Source organism: Ursus maritimus, unplaced genomic scaffold (assembly GCF_017311325.1).
Source record: "Ursus maritimus isolate PB19 unplaced genomic scaffold, ASM1731132v1 scaffold_2, whole genome shotgun sequence".
NCBI classification, from domain to species: Eukaryota; Metazoa; Chordata; class Mammalia; order Carnivora; family Ursidae; genus Ursus; species Ursus maritimus.
Window position 1 is genome coordinate 68,075,718 of NW_024424452.1, and position 19,696 is coordinate 68,095,413.

Consider the following 19,696-nt stretch of genomic DNA (forward strand, 5'->3'; position numbering starts at 1 on the left):
CTTCACCACGCTACTCAGAACAGCATGCAATTTAAAACTTATGAAGTGTTTATCTTTGGAATTTTCCACATAATATTTTTGAGATGCAGCTGACGTCAGGTAACTGGCAATGCAGAAAGGGAATCGGCAGATAAGGGGAGATGACTATGCTTGATAAAGCATAGATTAAGGTTTGCCCATATTGTTTAAAGTGACAAACTCAAGAAGGGGAAATTGACCCTAACAGATGTATAACAGTTATCCCCAAACTAACATGGCCAAAGCAAATTTTTTCCCATCTGAGTCTCTTACAGAGTCTTCCCCATGTTACGAATGCAATCATCATCTCCCCAAATGCTAAAGCCAAAAACAAATCTTTCTTGATTCCTGTCTCCCTCCTCATCCCATAATCATTCCCCATTTATCTTTTTCACGCAGTCTCCGCCCCTCTTTTAAGTGCCACACAAACGTATCAGTTGCCTATTCAATATCTCCACGAGTATGTTCAGTAGGCACAAACTCAAAACGTGGTATTAAACTTCCCCTCCCAGCACCTGCTCCGCCACCAGATTTCTGTAAGTCGCTAACTGGCGCCACCATCACCCAAAGCTGCTCACCTCTGACTCTTCTTTTTTCCTCGCCTCTTACATCTAACCTCTTGGCAAACGTTCAGCTACACCTTCAAAATATGTCTGAGATCCAGTCATTTCTGAGCGCCTCACTGCTACTCCTCTAATCCAAGCCATCCAAGCTCTTGCCTAGATCAGCGCTTAGCACACACTGAACTCCCGAACTGTTGAATGATTAGTGCAGCCAGGAGCAAATTCAGTCAGCGTTCCTTCAGATCTGCCTGGTCCTCTTTGGTGCCACTACTGTAGTCCTGGCCACCATCATACGATGACCAGATTGCTGTCATAACCTCCTGACTGCCTCTTCATCCCCTACCTTTACTTCCCTTATGCTATCCCCACAGCAGTCAGAAAGGTTCCTTTAAAATCTCAATCACATTGTAATATTGACCCTCCTTCCCCCCTTATAATCCTATAGCAGCAGCCCATTACACACAGATGTATATTTTTATGTATATTTTTAACCACAGCATATAAGGGCCTTACCATAACCTGGTCCCTACCAGCTCTCCAATCTTATCTCCTACAACCTCTGTTCATGCCCCTGGTCCACCCTCTGGCCTTCTTGTCGTTCCTTGAACGCACCATATGCAATCCTGCTTTTCCATTTGATGTGCACCCAGCCTGAAACTCTCTTCTCCCAATCTTGGCATGTCTTGATTACTTCTTTCAGGTGTCCACTCAAATGCCACTCCTGAGAGGTCTTAGATCGACAGACAGATTGATAGATAAGACAAGTAGATAGGTAGGTAGGTAGATAGGTAGAGACAGATCTCGTTATAAATAGTATAAATGTATCTATTTATCTCCCTCAGTATCTATACATTAAATATATAGAGATATGTATATAGTGTATGTACATATGTATGCATATATGTATAAATGTACACACACACACACACACACACACACAAAACAACCTCCCAATCTCTATCATTTTCTTTTACCCCCTTTATTTTAGGCACAAATATAAGATAATACTACATATCACTTTACTATTTATTATCTGTCTCACTGAGAAAATGTAAGCTCCACTGGGGCGCAAGGGCTTTCTTTCTGTGTCTTGTTCAATAATATTATGCCAGAGCCTAGAAAAGTCCTGGTATTGACGCTAATATTTGCTAAATAATCAATAGATGGATGGATCCATAATCAAGTCCTTCCTATCTTCACTCACTAGCCTGACCTCCAACTCCTACTTTTTTCTGCATTTATTTTTTCAAGACTTAATTTTTTTAGAGGAGTTTTAAATTCACAGCAAAACTGAGAGGATGGTACAGAGGAGGCCCATATACTCCCTCCCACCCCACATGCACAGCCACCTGTATGATCAACATTCCCACCAGACGGTACATGTATTACAACGGATGAACCTACAGTGACATGTCATTATCACCCAAAGTCCATGGTGAACACCGGTGTTGTCCATTCTATGGGTCTGGACACATGTACTGTAATGGCTATCCACCCTTATCGAACACCATTTTATTCCTCTAACGTGACAAGTTTGTTCCTGCTTTTGTTCCTTTACATCTGCTGTTCCTTCTATGTAAAAAATCTGTTGCAGAGCTTTCCATGGCTGGCTACTTTTGGCAATTTGATCCCATGTCAAATATCACCTCTACAGGAAGTCCTTCTGTAATCACCTTTTCAAAGGTGAACTCCTGCTCACCCAAAGCATATTCACTCATATAACTGTGGGCATTTGTCATTATCTGTCTCTCCCGCATCCATGATACAAGCTTTAGGAAAGCCAGGATCCTCTTTACTTGCTCATTGCTAACTGCCCACCACCCTAACCCCCAGAATAACTTAGAACAGGGACTAGCTAGTAGCTACTCAAAAAATATCTACTGGATAAACCCTGGATGGATGGAGGTTCGGAGATAACTATATAGGAAGGGGAGAAGAAGTAGATGCCGATGTGGGTGAGCTAAATCCCCTTATCTACCAGCGCGGGAAGTCAATGGATAATGCCGACACAGATGGCTCAGGAAATACTTCCCCATATAGACTCTAAAAGGAACCAAACGCAGATACAGAGAACAGAGAGGCAGGTGCCAGAGGCAGGGAGTGTGGTGTCAGGGAAATGAGCGCCGTGGTCAGAAGGTACAAACTTCACGTTATAAATTAGGAAAGTCTTGGAGGTGTAATATACAAGATGGTGACTATAGTGAATAATGTGTTTGTGCGTGTATATGTGTGTGTGCATACACACATTTTTTTTTTAAAGTAGGCTCCACGCCCAGCATGGAGCCCAAGGCAGAGCTTAAACTACAACCCTGAGGTCAAGACCTGAGCTGAAACCAAGAGTCCCACCAACTGAGCCACCGAGGCGCCCCAGTACTGTATTGTGTCTTTAATAACTAGTAAGATGGTAGATCTTAGAAGTTCTCATCACAAGAAAAAAGAGTATAATTATTTGTGGTGAAGATCACTTCACGATATATACATATATCACCTCATTATGTTATATACCTAGAACTAACACAGTGTGTAGGACAATTATATTTCAACTAAAAATAAAAAATAAAAAGAGGGGCGCCTGGGTGACTCAGATGGTTAGGCATCTGCCTTCGGCTCACATCATGATCTCAGGGTCTTCGGATCGAGCCCCGTGTGGGGCTCCCTGCGCAGCAGAGAGCCTGTTTCTCCCTCTCCTTCTACTGCTCCCCCTGCTTGTGCTCTCTCGCTTTGTCAGATAAATAAATAAAATCTTTAAAAAAATTAAAAATAAATTAAAAAGATTCCTACGGACAGATTATTTAAAGATAACGTAATGTTTCAAAAACTAATTCCAACCAACAAGTACCACTGATGAATGTATTCATTCATTCACTTAACCAACCATGTTACATCTGCATCAGGGAACAGTAATGCACCCCCTGAACGAGCCTGGCCATCTAACTGCATAAATGGCCAATTAAACCAATAATTAAGATAATTTCTGTGTGAAAAAGGAGGGACATAAACTAGTCTCAGGAGTTTAGGAAAGGAGGGAGCAACATTTGATCTGGGTTATAAAGGATAAGTAGAAGGAGTTCAGTAGGCAGGGGGTCAGGTGTGGGCCCAAGCCCAAGGACTCCCGTAGCCAAAGGCTGGGAAGTAAAAGCGTAGCAAAATCCACAAGCTTGAATTTCATCCTGAGGAAGACGGCCAGGGTTTTCTGCTGGTGAGTGACAGATCACGCTCACACTCTAGAATGAAATGATCGCTCTGGCTCCCGTGTAGGAAGTAGAAAAGGAGCTGGCAGGAGGGCACAGACCACAGTCAATGCAGTAGAGAGGTCACAGGAGCATGCACACGAGTGCTGGTGGAGAAACGAGAGAGAAGCGAACCAGTTTCGATCTTAAGTAGTAAAATCAGCAGGACATGTTGATTAACCGGGCGTGGGGCCAAGAAAGGACATAAACCAAAGATGATTCCAGCCCGGCAACTCAGACTGCTAGGCAGTTGGTGAATTATTCACTGAGGCTGAAAATCGAGAACCAGGAGCACCTGGGTGGCACAGCGGTTAAGCATCTGCCTTCGGCTCAGGGCGTGATCCCAGCGTTATGGGATCGAGCCCCACATCAGGCTCCTCTGCTATGAGCCTGCTTCTTCCTCTCCCACTCCCCCTGCTTGTGTTCCCTCTCTCGCTGACTGTCTCTATCTCTGTCAAATAAATAAATAAAATTTAAAAAAAAAAAGAAAGAAAATCGAGAACCAAAGCAGGTTTAGGCAAATATCGTGCACTGAGGTCCTGCTATATGGCACTGGAGATACAGGTGCACCACCAAAGTAGAGGGGCCCTGTAAGGTATGGGTCTGGTCCTTGGGAAAAAGGAGAAGGCTAGAGATGGAGTCTCAAGGATGATGAATGTACAGATACCAACTGAAGTCATGGGAGCAGATGAGACCACTCAGCAGGTGACCAAAGTGAGCAAAGACAAGCTTAGGGACCCGGACGTTGGGAGAAATAAAAAACTGATATATGATCAAAGAATTTCAACCTTTACACGGTATTCCCTTCTCATTTACAATTAGATATGAAGCCAACTTCCCTACAGAACACTCCATTCATGTCCTTATCAGTCTGAAGCCTGGCACAGAGCTATTTATGAAACAAACAAAGGGCTTGGCTTTCTGCATTATTACCATTATTGGGTGTGATAGTCCAGACCCCAACTTATTAAATCACCCTGTTAGGGCCAACTAATATGAGATTCATCACAAACGAATCAGATCATTCTGTAACTAAGCACAAAATGTAAACCCACAAATAAGATTCACATTTTTAAAGAGGTCTATAATTATTAACATAAAATAGAGCCTTTCCCTGCTAAAACAGTAACTTTTTAAAAGAATATAAATTGCGATTTGGTACAGTACCCGGCTGCTTATTTTGATCAGCAATTAATTCAATTACAAATGTAGATATTATGAATCAAGTTAAATCCAGAAGAGGTAAAATAATAATTGGTGAATTTGTTTGAAATTGGCTTACTTGTTAGCAATACTGCAAATTTTGAGCATGCTTTTTTTTTAAGACTTTATCTATTTATTTCAGAGACAGAAAGTGCACACACACACACAAGCATGAGCGGGAGCAGGGGCAGAGGAAGAAGCAGACTCCCTGCTGAGCAGGGAGCCTGATGCGGGACTTGATCCCAGGGCCCTGGGATCATGATCTGAGCCAAAGGCAAACGCTCAACGGACTGACGCACCCAGGTCCCCCTGAACATGCTTTTTTAAAAGAAAACTGAACCCACACCTCCTCTTTCATCTCAAAATCACCTACGATGTTTGGTTATACAGAAATCAGACTGGTTCCCATATGTAAGCCCCCTATCGCATTTTATGACACATCATAGTAAGGTGTCCACAGAATACAAAGCCACTGATGACAAAATATTTTCCAGTATGAGAAACAGTACTGAACATAGCAGTCAATATATACATATATGTGAACACTAGGTATGAAGGGTAGACGGACAGATTGGTGTGTATCCTCCACTCACAAAACAAACACACAGAGACTACCTCTGGAAAACAGAAGTAGGAATGGGGAAGGAAACTGGAGGAAACATTCACTCTTCTTACTTTACTTTTCTGTTTAAAAATGAAATGTGATGGTGATGGGTAGTGAGGAGGGCACGTATTGCATGGTGCACTGGGTGTTATACGCAACTAATGAATCATCGAACTTTACTTCAGAAACCAGGGATGTACTGTATGGTGACTAACATAATATAATAAAAAAAAATAATAAAAATTAAAAAAAATGAAATGTGAAAACAGTAACACTGAAACCAGCCATATGGGCGTGAGGTACATTATACCTAATACCTCAACAGCCTCTCTCACACAACTCGTTGATGCCATGGCCCCACACAGCAAATGCTAAGCTAATGAACCAAAGTTATATCCCTCCAGGGCAAACATATTATAGATTTTATGCTACAAATCCACATCCTCTATATCAATTTCCATTCCGAGGGTGTTTTGCCTCCTGTTCATTACTGTTCATAGTTCAGTGTGTCAGTTTAATTTTGTGCTGCTTTGTAGGAATCCACAATAATTACCATGTTTAATTCTGTACCTGAAGGGTTAGCTAAACAGAGCAGTTTAAATGCATATATTCTGACCAATCTTTGACTCCCATCCTGCCTCTACACAGACCCCATTCCCCTCACACATACAAGCATATGCACTAGTTGGCTTATATATGATTATCTTCCATCTTACCGGCTATTTTCCCATTACTTTCTACAGTATATCTGACGATGACGTTATTATTGACGCTACAGTAAACAGCTAATGTATGTGGTCAAAGGACATGCACTACAATGAATCAAAATGACATACCCACCCACCAAACTCCCTCCACACGTTCTAATCAGATAATGGGGTTTTTTCCTTGAGTGTACTACAAAAGGAGGAAGTAGCATTAGAGAAAAAACATTCCTAAAGACAGGGGAAAATAAAAGTGAATGTTTGGGTCATTAAAACTGGAAAAGAAGTTCATCCAGAAGATATATATAATTCATTGGTTCTATATATAGTCTTCTTAATTTGAAGTTCCTTGAAATGAATCTCAGTTTCACATGGATAAGATAGATAACATCACCATAAAATAGTCTATGCAGAATTTATCTCGTAGGAAAAAGCGTGGCTTTGTTTTCATAATATGCTTTTTCTTCTTATAATTACTAATGATCTTATATAAATCTGGTATCGTTCTGTGACAGAATTTTTGCTTTACAAAATGAGACAAAAATAATCCAATTATTTTTCACATTCCCTATTTTCATTAGGAAAGTGTTACTTCAAACCTTCTATTTTAGTATTTTTTGTTTTGTGTTCCTTGGGGATAGGGTTGCACCCTTATTAAAAACAAAACAAAAGCCAGGAAAAAAATGTGAATACAATAGGAAGCAGAAAGCTACAACTAATCAGAATGTTAGAACAAAAATAAAATTTGGGCTTAGAAGAGAAATTAAATTAGAACTCTGGATCCAAATTCCAGGGCCTACTCAGTACAGCATGTTTGGCAGCTTACTTAGCTCAGTCCCCTGACTGGTAAAATGAGCACAATGGTAGTGATCTCCCAAGCTTCATGGAAGAGTAAACAGAATAAAACAGGACCTGACACAGTAGATATCTCATAAATATTAGCTCTTATCAGCAGTTCAGATTAGGAAACTGAGGCCCAGAAAGTTTCCATGCCTTCTTGGGGATAAGTTAACGAGCTAATGGCACAACTGTCATTAGAACTTGGGTCCTCTGATTAATTTGTATGTTTAGGTTCCTTCTCTGTTAAGATCTCTCTATTTGCAGTCTGGAGAAATTAGGTTCATAGGAGAAAGCAAGAGAGCAAAACTCCCTCAGAGAAGCACAGCCTAGATGTAAAAAAAAAAAAAAAAGAAAAGAGGAACACCAGGTGTTCTCACATGCTCACGCGCGCGCGCGCACACACACACACACACACACACCCCAAAATAAGAAACAAAAAGAACGGGTGGAAGGTTGAGAGCAAGTGACACAGACACAAAACCTCCAATTACACATTTTATTATGATGCAATTCATTACAGCATAATTACATTTCTTATGAAATGATTAATCATAAGTTTAGAAGAAAAGGTTATGTTGAATGTTAATTATACACTCTTTAAAGAACTTCAAAGACACTAACAACGGTACTCTCACAGACTCTCTGCCAGTTGTCCTAAATTAAACTCTTAGAAGGCAATTCGGCACTATCTTTAAAAATTCAAAATCGTGTATCCTTTTACTCATCGGTACGGCTGGGAAGAATTTACCCTACAATTAACCTGTGAAGGTGTACAGAAATGTACACAAAAAGATGCTTGGTCCATTACTGGCAATACCAAATATTGAAAAAAATTAAGCATTCATCAACGAAGTGACAACTGTGGTGCATTCGTGTAATTGAATCAGTGGGATGACACCAAAGGGTCCTCTAGACAGTTTATAAAACGAAAAGGAGAATTTAGGTATATAAGAATAACCCATCTCTGTTTTTCTAAACAAAGAGTATAAATATGCAAATGTGTTAGGAGGAGAAAATGCTGCAAAGACATAAGAAACTAGGTATCTCTGGACAATGGGACTCAGGTCAGGAGGACTAGAAGATAGGCGTGAACATTTTTTTTTCATGATATATGGATATTACGTACTTAGTTTATAAATACAGATATCATATAAATGATATATTACCATACACATTAATTTTTAAATTAAAGGAAAATAAGTTAAAATAAATCAAAGATTGTAAAGAAACAGCAATAGACCAATGGGCATAATAGAGCACAAATTAAGAGCAGAGAACTTGAAGGTTTCCCTTATACAGAGCTGAACATTCTTTGTATTTATTTATTTACTTCAGAGAGAGAAAGAGAGAGAGCACATGAAGGGAGAAGCAGAGAGAGAGGGACAAGCAAGCTCCACACTGAGCTGGGAGCTCAATGCGAGGCTCGATCTCAAGACCCTGAGATCATGAACTGAGCCAACTGAGCCACCCAGGTGCCCCTGTAGCTGAACATTCTTACCTGACACTTAGCACTACAGTATTTTGCAACTCGACATTGAGAACATCGCATCAGCTTTTCCTTCCTGTTTAAAAAAAAAAAAAAATCACATTAGGAAATGAGTGAGAACCATATATATTTGAAGAAAGAAACATAAATCACCATACTGATGGCAATATGTCCTGCTCAGCCCACCTGTATGCTCCTGTAAGACTTAGATTTTCACACTGATGACTATCTTTCATCTTCAATGTGAGATGTAGACGTAACAGCTAACGGTCTCTTTTTCTTAACTGTGGTAAAATACATATAATATTTACCACTTTAAACATTTTTAAGTATATACTTCAGTGTGTTAAAAAGATTATTCAAGGCCCAAAATGGAGTCGCTTTTTCTAAGCCCCATATCATGTTTGAGACTTAACTACAGTTTTGGCTCTCCCAAAGATGAAATCTTAAACCAGTCAATCAGGGATTACTAGTTAGGTAATCTGCTTAGTAGATGCCTGCTCTCCCCTCAGGAAAGTGAACGACTTTTTCACCTAGTATAATTTTCTCGTTCCTGCTCTCTTCTGCCTATAGAAGTCTTTCGTTTTGTACAGCATCTCAGGGCTACTTTCTATCTGCTACACAGGGCATTGCCCAAATCCTGAACCACTGAACGAAGCTAATGAGATCTTTAAACTTTGCTCCGCTGAATTTTGTTTTTTAGCAAATGGCATTAAGTACATTCACACTGTTCTGCACTAGCACAACCACTAATGTTCATTCTAAAAAAAAAAATTAATTAATTAAAATCAGAGATTCCCATTGAGACCAAAAATTTTGCTCCACAGAGATTTTAAACTCTTCATATGAAATACAGAATCCAGTCCCATCAACTAGCTGAAGTATTCTATACTCTTCAGATATAAAAATTGTATAAGTCTTAACTTATCACACAGTTTAATTATGACTATATTCCTTCTGGAAAATGATTTTAAAATTCCATTAAATCCAGTTATGACTTTAGACATGCTGAACTGAGATACTCAAAAGTTACATCCCCTTAAATCACCTGTGTAACAAAAAAGCAAAAATGAAGAAAAAGTTGAATCATAAAATGAAAAGAATAAATGTGATGATAAAATTAACAGTGACAAACAAAAGGTAGGAAGGACTGTGGATAAATAAAGGGTACCCGAGAGCATTAGAAGTCAAACCGTAATACATCAACGACAAAACAATAACAAATCCTTCCAAGCACTTCTAATGTGCCAGGTACTGGTCACAGACTCTTACATCTATGATTTACTCTTACGTTCAAACAGTCCTATAAGTAAACAGTCTTATTACGACGACTTTACGGATACTTCAATTCATTTCAAGAGATAAAAAGTAAAGAGTAGTGCAAACACCATAAAGGGCAGGTGGCAGAGATACTGAAAGGGAAAGAACAGAATCTTAAAGAGAATCGGAACCTAAACATACCAGGTACTTCACCTCTGGGACAGCAACGGTCAGATACGGAACATAAACCAAGGGGAGAGGTTAAAATCTAAGCAAAGGGAAGCCAAAGGGCCTCCCATCGCCAAGTATAAAGTTGTAGCTGCCACCTATCAACACCCCAGGCAACAACGCGAACCAAGCAATCTGGCCTTCACGTTCTTGCTTTGACCATCACACCACGTTGCCGCTCTTGGAAAACACTGGATACAAACAAAATCCACCACGCCACACCTAGGAGGCGAAGTTGGTTAAATGACCGAGTGAGATCGAGTGTGGGGTCAGACTCCGCACTCAGCACAGAATCTGCTTGAGATTCTCTCTCTCCATCTGCCCCTTCCATTCATTCTCTCTCTCTCTCCAAAGTAAATAAACCTTTTTAAGAAAAATACACCCATAGGCTGTTTATGAGACACACTTCAAATAAAAGGACACACAAAGGAGAATGAAAACGATATGCCACGCAAATAATAACTAGACAAAAAGCCTGTGTAATTACATCAATTTCAGAAAAAAAGGACTTTACAGTTAAAGATCTTGTTAGAGATGAATAAGTTCAATAATCAATGGTAACAGACTTCGATTCCCAGGTGGAGGTACCTAGGGACAAATGTACCCAGTCTCAAAATATACAAAGTACAAGTAACAGATCTGAGGAGAAAATGACCAACACAGTAAGTTGATACATGTAAGACCCTTAAAATAGTGCCTGGAATATAGTAAGTACCATGTAAGATTAGTTATACCTATAAAAAGATAAAGTATTTTTCAGAAATTCACAGACCAAGCAGATAAAGAATTAGGAGCTCAATAACTTACTTGATTTCATGCAATACAAAGACCCTTACACTTGTCACATGAAGTATATTCACACATTCCTTTTAAGTACCCACTGCCCATTTACAAAACGTGCCCAGAAAGTAGACCACAGAGCAAATCTCAAAAATCCCAAAGAGTCAATACCATATAGATAATTTTCTCCAACCATAAAAGAATTAAATTAGAAATAACAACAACAACAAAAAAAAAAAGCCCAGGGAAATATCATGTGCATGAAAATGTAAAAGCATGCTCTTACGGAATTCAAGGATCAAAGAAGAATGATCATAAAATGAGAAAAGATATAGATATTTTTTGTTAGGTAGGCTCCACACACAACATCAGGAAACAAACTCACAGCCCTGAGATCAAGAGTCACATGCTCTACTGACTGAGCCAGCCAGGCATCCCTAAAATAAGAGGATGGATCATATCAACAAATGTCTTGCAAGATGACTTAGGAGGAAGTTACAAATAAATAACATGAGGAACAAAATGGAATGGAACTCAAGAGTCAGTAGAGTGAACAGCAAACAGGAGAGAATTCTGAAAGAATGGCAGCAGTGATACAGTTTTCGAATCTCCTTAACTCACCCCACAAAAAAATGACAGTGCAGGTGAGACAGCAGTCCTGAGTATCACCCCCTACCCTGGGAAACATCCCAACAAACTCGAAGTATGAATGAGCACAGGACACCACTACCAGCTCTGAGACTTAAATCAATATATTTGTGGGAGAAAAACAAAGAAGGCAGCTGGGCTCCCAATAAACCTGAAAACAAAAGAAGCCCCAAAGTGCCAAAAGATACCCAGTGTGGGGAGCCAACCTGAGAACAGGTAGCCAAATGCGGGAGAGGATGCTAGGTGCAGGAACGTTCCTGAGGATGTCACTGGGGTCCCCGTGAAGGCTGTCTTCCTCAGACCTGGCTCCTCAGACTTTCCCTCATCTCCCTTATTCGGGTATACATTATTCAGAGGCAATTTCTGTTCCTTGCAAATTAAAAGCCCAGCTGTACAAAGTGTTTCTTCTCGATTTTAAAAATTAATGAGCAGGAACAAGATACCTCAGAAGGTCAGTGATGAACAGGTTAGCAAGTCGAACTGTGTCCTCTCCCTCCCATAGCTACCAACCCAGAGCTTTAAGGAATTTTAACACGGGATTTTGGCAAAGTAAATACCAATATTAGACTAAGTACCTAAATAATTGAATCGTCGTTTCGACGTGTGAAGGAAACTCCTTATCATGAGTTATTTAAATGTTCAGTTATTTTTACGTATCAAACAACGAAATAAATTTAAGTTCTCAAGTTTCACAAAAAAGGTCAACAGAATCCAAGAGAAAAGCTGCGTGTGTCTGATCAGAAAATCCCTGAGCTTCGGTAGAGTCACTGCTTGTCTCTCAGGGGCAAGACTCAGAGCCTCGCATCCCGTGACGCAAATCCCAGCGCTGCAAAGGAGAATGAGTGCAATGAGTTTCCTTCCAATGCTAAAATGATTTGCTTCTGCCTCTCTTGTACAGCCAACAACTATAAACTAGATTTGAAGATGACCAAAGTTGTACACAATCTAAGGCAAATTACAGTAGTTTCCGAGGCACAAAGAAGTAACGAATATAGAATTTTCACAGACTGCAGAAACACGCTGCTTTCAAAACGGTTAGCTCAAAGGCCAAATGGACTTTCTGAACAGAAAGCATCTGTCCCTCCCCTCCACTCACGCTCTCTCTCTCTCAAATAAATAAATAAAATCTTTAAAAAGAAAGAAAGAAAGAAAAGCAATCTAAGGAAATAGGTTAGCATTGTATCAGTAAGAGGAAATGATTAGTTTTTTTTTTACCTCTTTTGCCCTCTCCACTTAAGAGAGAAATAGTACTCTATACCCAAATAGGAGAAGATACTAAACTATTTTACACCAAAATCAGTGTTATCTTTAGCTCTACCCACCAAAATAGCAAAAAAGAATCCCCAATCACCTACTCATGTAAACTGTGATATGCTGTAGAAAAGTGTCAAATCACAGAAAATTCTCAGGTTGCTCAGTGCCACACATACAGTGTGGTTCATAGAGCAAACCAGTTAGGTCCTCTCTTCCAAGTAAAGGCTGGGACATAATGAGTTTCGCCAACAGCACAGGTAACAGAAATGGAAAGGAAATGAAAACAGAGCAAAATTACTTGTTCTTCCAGTATACAAATTAAGAAGTTATATATGAATACAGGAGAAACCACTGTCTCTAAAAAAAATCAAAGAAAAGATTAATTGGCCCTTCAAATCACAATTGGGGTAATATTTAAGGGAGTTAAGTATCCCAGGATTTAAAACTCTGCCCGAAATTAATATGGGCAGGTGCCAGGCAGAGGAAAAGAAACTTCCTGGAAAGGATATAGAAAACAAACAAATTCTAGTGACTCAAATTCCTCCCAGCGCTGGCACCTGCAGAATCCATTTTAAACCTTCTGTAGAGAAAACTGTATCTACAACACATTCATATATAGTATGCTTAGTACACAGGCAATATGTTTTGATCCCCTAGAAGTCTCCCAGTGTGCCCTGCAGGAGAATCTCTCCTTCAACGGCCACCCACACACACCTGCTGGCCAGTCTGGCTCCGGCAACGGCTCAGGAAATACAAGGAAGCTTGGCAACCTTCGCGCCCTCCGAAGCAACTCATCCGGACAGAGCACAGCCCTGTACAGTCAGAAGGAACCCAGAGCCCACCGTGTGTCTTTGCAGCCTCTTCTTCTGAGCTGAAGATCTGTGCCCAGGAATCTTTTGCACACCTCTGTGCTTTCTCAAGAACCAAAATTTAGTTTGTGGCTGATCACTGTGACCTTTGAGAAGAAAGATGAGCTAAGAGAAAGAACAGAGCTCAATTAGATAGAGCCCACATCACTTATACTTNNNAAAGAAAGAGTGTTGACCATGGGATGTCTGATGTAATACCCCTGCCTTCAGACAAGGCTTAAGGACGTTTCTCTGATAACAATTCCTGTGACAATATTTCTTCACACAATTAAGACACAGGATGCTCCGTGGAGCATGGGGAATACAGACTGTCTCAAGAATCAAGAGCTCCATTTTTCTTAAAGGCAAAAACCAAAATAACTATGTGAATGAGGTCTAAATATAATTTTTAAAACAAAGAGACCATAGACGTAATATTTCTTTAAAGAATTTTTATGTGTGTAAACATCACTGAAATCTCAGAATCCTGAACTCATTAAAAATGTTAATGTCAGGTACCCGAGTACTTGGCTGTTTCCCCATGGAAATTTCTGAAGCAAATGAAATTCTCCACTATGAAAAGGAGATTATCCCCAAAAAGTCATGCAATTCTATCCAAGGGTAGTGCAATTACTTTTACTCTGACCAAATGAAATACACTGCAAAATGCTAAACATACAGAGTTCCCTTTGGCATAAATATTAATAATTCAGAAAAGAAATCTTCCATTTTTGTTTCCAGATGGTAATTATGTTGGTATGGGCCCAACGGCTTCTTTTTAAATTAAAGAGGTTCACATCCACCATCCAGCTAACTATCAAATAGTTTTTTTTAAGATTTTATTTATTTAGTTGAGAGAGTGAGTGAGTGAGAGAGCACAAGCTGGGGGAGAGGCAGAGGCAGAGGGAGAAGCAGACTCCCTGCCAAGCAGGGAGCCCAACAGGGGGCTCGATCTGGAATCATGACCTGAGCAGAAGGCAGACGCTTAACCGACTGAGCCACCCAGGAGCCCCGCAAATAGTTTTTAATACAAGATAGCAGATGTGGTCAAAATTACACAGACTCATAATACAGGAAGGCAGAATTGGTTTGGACTCATTTTTCTACAACCCCTATCACTTTATTTCAGATTTCTAAATTCAAAGTACAAAACAAGAAAATGTAATGGTTAATATTTCTATGGATCTATGATCCAGAGGCACCATATCTTCCTGGGCAAAAAACAAGCAATTTAAACCCACATTAGCGCTCAGAGAAAAAGCATGGCAAAGCATCTGAGCCAAATGAGCCACGAGAGGCAGACCATCTGACTTCTCCTTCCACTCTTCTCTGGCTCCTGAACTAAACCTATTGTTGTACTTGGGGAGACAGTCCTACCTGGTGAACACAAACACCAACTGTTAAATTCAGCAAGTGTTCAGTGGTTGGCCCCCATGTGGACAGCACCCTGCAAGGTCCTGCGTTGATACATGCAGAGAAGGCACGACAGCCACAGCCCCTAGAAGCTCCCGATAAACAAGAACAGGTCAACACATACCACTTGCAGAACAAGCCACAACACGAAACCAAGTTTTGAGAAGCAGCACAGAGTATAGGACCTGAGTTGAGATGATGGAAAAGTCACGTTCTTATCAAGAGTGACTAAGAGAAGATGGCAGAGCTGTTGTTAAGGAAAGGGAAGTCCCCGTTACGTAAAAATGAAAATGATAGAGCAGCTTAGAGTTCAAAATCGGCACTGCAAGTGCTAGGGTCTGACTGTGTAGTCACCAACATTCAGGAGTGGAAATCGTAACCCTCAAAGGTGACAGGATAAGGAGGCAGGACCTTTGGGAGGTGCTTGGGTTATCAGGGTAGAGCCTTCATTTAGTGTTCTTTTTTTTTTTTATTTTTTATTTTTCTTTTTTTTTAAGATTTTATTTGAGAGAGAGCAATGCAGGGGGTAGGAACGGAGGGAGGGGGAGAAGCAGGCTCCCCACTGAGCAGGAAGCTCGAAGAGGGGCTCGATCCCAGGACCCTGAGATCATGACCTGAGCCGCAGGCAGACGCTTGCCCAACTGAGCCACCCAGGTGCCCTGGAATTAGCATTCTTAAAAAGCAGTCCCAAAGAGCTCACCCCTTCTATCAGGTGAGGACACAGAGAGAAGGCGCCCACTATGAAGCAGGAAGAAAGCCTTCACCAGAGTTGGACCATGGGGCACCTTGAGCTTGGCCTTCCCAGCTTCCACAACTGTGAGAAAAAACTTCTAGTGCTTAAAAGCTACCCCACCCGACATTTTGTTAGAGTAGCCCCAAGGGACTAAGACACCAAGCCCACTCCCTACCAGCAGTGTAATCTTGCAACTTCCTTTGGCCTCAATTTCCTCTCTGTAAAATGGGAGTAAGAAACCACTCATAAAATTGCCGGCCGGACTACAAGAGATCACCCACCCAAAGTGCCTGTTCGCACTGTGCCAAGCAAGCAGACCATCCAGCACAGAGTTAAGGCTGAGGTGCTGAGAGTAATATTTTCAGAGTGCTCAAGATTACCTTGTCTATTTCTATGCCCTTTCTGAAAAGAGTTTCTTCTATACCTATCCCATGATTGCTAAAACAGCACAACCCACAGGTGGGACAAATGTGGTCATCGCCATGCATGCACACAGACATGACACTAGCCCTACTCTTTACTCGGCTCTGATTCCGAGTTTTGACCCGCATCATAAGCATTTCACTGCTCAATCTCCATTCACCAAAGTTTCTATTACCATTATTTTTAATTTGATCGGAATGATTAACTTGAGTGCTCTGATTCAAGGAGCTAAAGACGTTTTAGGAAAGTTTCATTTGTGGAAATGACAATCAGAGAGGACCATTACAACATCACTAAAATTAAAAGTCAATTACGACTCCTATCATTCTGTTTCCTTGACGCAAGGTAATGTCTACCACAAGTTAAGAGCACAGACTTAAACTTTCCTCATTATATAACATTTCAATACAAAATTCGGCAAAGGGTGCTCAGGGCCCTCTTCATGCTTAAAATTGGTGACTTACAGCTGTTTTCTAGGCAAAGCACATGAGTAAACTGAAGAAATTTGTGACCAAAATGCAATGCTGAAGAGGGATCTGTTCGAACAACGACATCTGTGTTCCTAAACAGGAAACCTCTCGAGCTCAGTCTAGTAACACCACTCTGGTAAGTCTAAGAGATGTATTCAATTTCCCCCAAGTCTTCCAGAAATCCAAAATAATATAACTGTGAGAAATAAGAAAAAGATCTGATTCCACCCAAAGAGTGAAATCAGAAATCCTTTAAACAAATAAGAAAAAGATCTGATTCCACCCAAAGAGTGAAATCAGAAATCCTTTAAACATTCCACCCAAAGAGTGAAATCAGAAATCCTTTAAACACAGAGCGTAGACATAAAAATCAAAATACCACGGGTAGAATTTCAAAAATGTGTAAGAATATTTGATCAACATTTTCAACAATAGTGTATGACCTAAGTATTCAAACTGGCAAAAGATGGTCAACTTGATTTCAGTTCCAGAAAATAGTTTGTCAGGAAGGAGGAATTCTCTGTATCTTTCTCTAATTAAAAAACGAAACTTAGGGGCGCCTGGGCGGCTCAGTTGGTGAAGCATCAGCCTTTGGCTCAGGTTATGATCTCGGGGTCCCGGATTGAGTCCTGCTCAGCAGTGAGTCTGCTTCTCCCTCTCCCTCTGTGATTTCTCTTGCTTTCACTCTCTCTCAAATAAATAAATAAAAAATCTTGAAATAAATAAAGTATCACAAGTGTCTCTTGCCCCCCACAACTCACGCACCCGCTCTCTCCCTCTCTCAAATAAATAAGATAAAAATGAAGCTTAACAACACCATGATTCTTTTTTAGCTTTAACAGCTAGAAAACAAAAAGCCAAATTCACTATCTAATTATACTAATCTCGTCATTTCAGAGCCCCAGAAGCATCTTCTCCTTCTGCCTACTTTAAAATTTGCCCTTCTATTTTATAATGAAGTATATTACTTTGTTTAACGTTTAACTACAAATTTCCTCAAGTAATCGTGGAAATAAGCATAACGAAATCTCAAGTAAGTCACTGTCTCTTTTGGAGAACAGAATGAAACTTAATTATAAAGAAAGTGGACACGGCACGTGGGTGGCTCAGTCGGTCAAACATCCTTGATTTCGGCTCAGGTTGGAATCTCAGGGTCTGGAGATTCAGCCCCACAATGGGCTCCTCACTCAGTGGCGAGTCATCTTGAGGATTCCCTCCCTCTGCCCATCCCCCAGATGGCATGCTTGCACACTCTCTCTCAAATAAATAAATAAATAAATCTTTTTTTTTTTAAAGTGGACTTTGCTGACCTAGTCCCAATGTAAAACAAAACAAAACAAAAAAACCTTAAGAGTCCTTAAGACACACATAATTAAATGTTACACCTGCTAATGCATTATAATTAACAATAAATTCATAAAGACTCGTATAGAGTGATCATTAGCTGACAACGATTCAACGAGAGTTAACGGGTCAGCGCAGGGGGTTTTCGAACCTCTGTGGTCCTCCTAAAGGGAGCAGGTGTACGGCCAATACCAGGCTTTCCCATGGCCCCAACCATCAACCTCATAGATTACATTTACCAGATAATGACATTGCTTTTCAGCAAACACACAGGTGAGATTGTAGGAATAGAAATTTTGATTAGAGTAGGTATAGAAAGGGAAAATAAATACCAGAATTTGGAACATTTAGAAGGCCTAGACAGAAAAAAAAGAGGAGAAACTATGACAATGTACCAAAATGGAAGTTAGAAATGAATAAGAAGGAAATTTCATTTGCCCTGAAATTTGGACTTAGGCTCAGTACACTCCCAGGTATGGAACAGGGAAGTTACACTGAGCAGAAAAAATCCTACGAGCAATGCACTTTAATCCTAGCTACTTCATTTACCGTTCTGCAACTACAGGTAATAAATATATTTCTTGGTCCCTAAAGTTATTCTAATCTAAGATAATAGTCATGATAATAATAATAATAATAAAAGCTACCTGGAGGGGAGCCTGGGTGGCACAGTGGTTTAAGCAACCAACTGTTGATTTCCACGAAGGTCAAGATGGGATCGAGCACCCCCACCTCCACTCTCCCGTGGGGCTCCGAGCTCAGCAGGGAGTCCTGCTTGGGATTTTCTCTCTCCTTCGCCCTCTGCCCTCCCCTCACTCACTCTCTCAAATAAATAAATCTTAAATTAAATAAATAAAGTCAATGAGCTATAATAATATGAACTAATATCTAATTCTTAATAAAGCCTGAACTTAATTTTATTATGGATTTATAAAAAGAAATATACATATATTCTCAAAAAAATCATTTTATTTACACACGAGGTAAGGGATGTCTCACAAATATATACTGTCTGATCCCTATATAATTATGTATGAATGTCTGTGTGTATATATAAAGATGTATCACAATGTGTTTTATCATCCCATATTGATAGAATTAACAGCATGTCCATACTGATGAACATCTGGATTCCAATGTTTTACTATTATAAACAATTCTACAATGGGGGCGCCTGGGTAGCGCAGTTGTTAAAGCGTCTGCCTTCAACTCAGGGCGTGATCCCGGCGTTCCGGGATCGAGCCCCACATCAGGCTCCTCCGCTGGGAGACTGCTTCTTCCTCTCCCACTCCCCTGCTGTGTTCCCTCTCTCGCTGGCTGTCTCTCTGTCACATAAATAAATAAAATCTTTAAAAAAAAAAAATAAAAAAAATAAAATAAAATAAAAAATAAACAATTCTACAATGAATACTTGCACTGTTTAATGATTTTCAAAACTGTTTTATCTTAATCGGGATTTAAAAAGACTGAAGGGGGACACCTGGGTGGCTCAGCTGGTTAAGTGTCTGCCTTCAGCTCGAGTCATGATCTCAGGGTCCTGGGATCGAGCCCCACGTCGAGCTCCCTGCTCAGCGAGGAGTCTGCTTCTCCCTCTCCCTCTGCCTGCTGCTCCCCCTGCGTGTGCTCTCTCCCTCATTGCCCTCTCAA

General features: G+C 40.3%; 1 protein-coding gene across 1 annotated transcript in view; it reads right to left on the minus strand.

The window, feature by feature from the left end:
* SMYD3 (SET and MYND domain containing 3) overlaps nt 1-19,696 on the minus strand; it is a 686,329-nt gene that overhangs the window by 512,992 nt on the left and 153,641 nt on the right. The window contains exon 2 of the mRNA XM_040636090.1: nt 8,661-8,724. Within this exon, the coding sequence (XP_040492024.1) occupies nt 8,661-8,724 (64 nt within the window). The remainder of the gene's footprint in view (nt 1-8,660; nt 8,725-19,696) is intronic.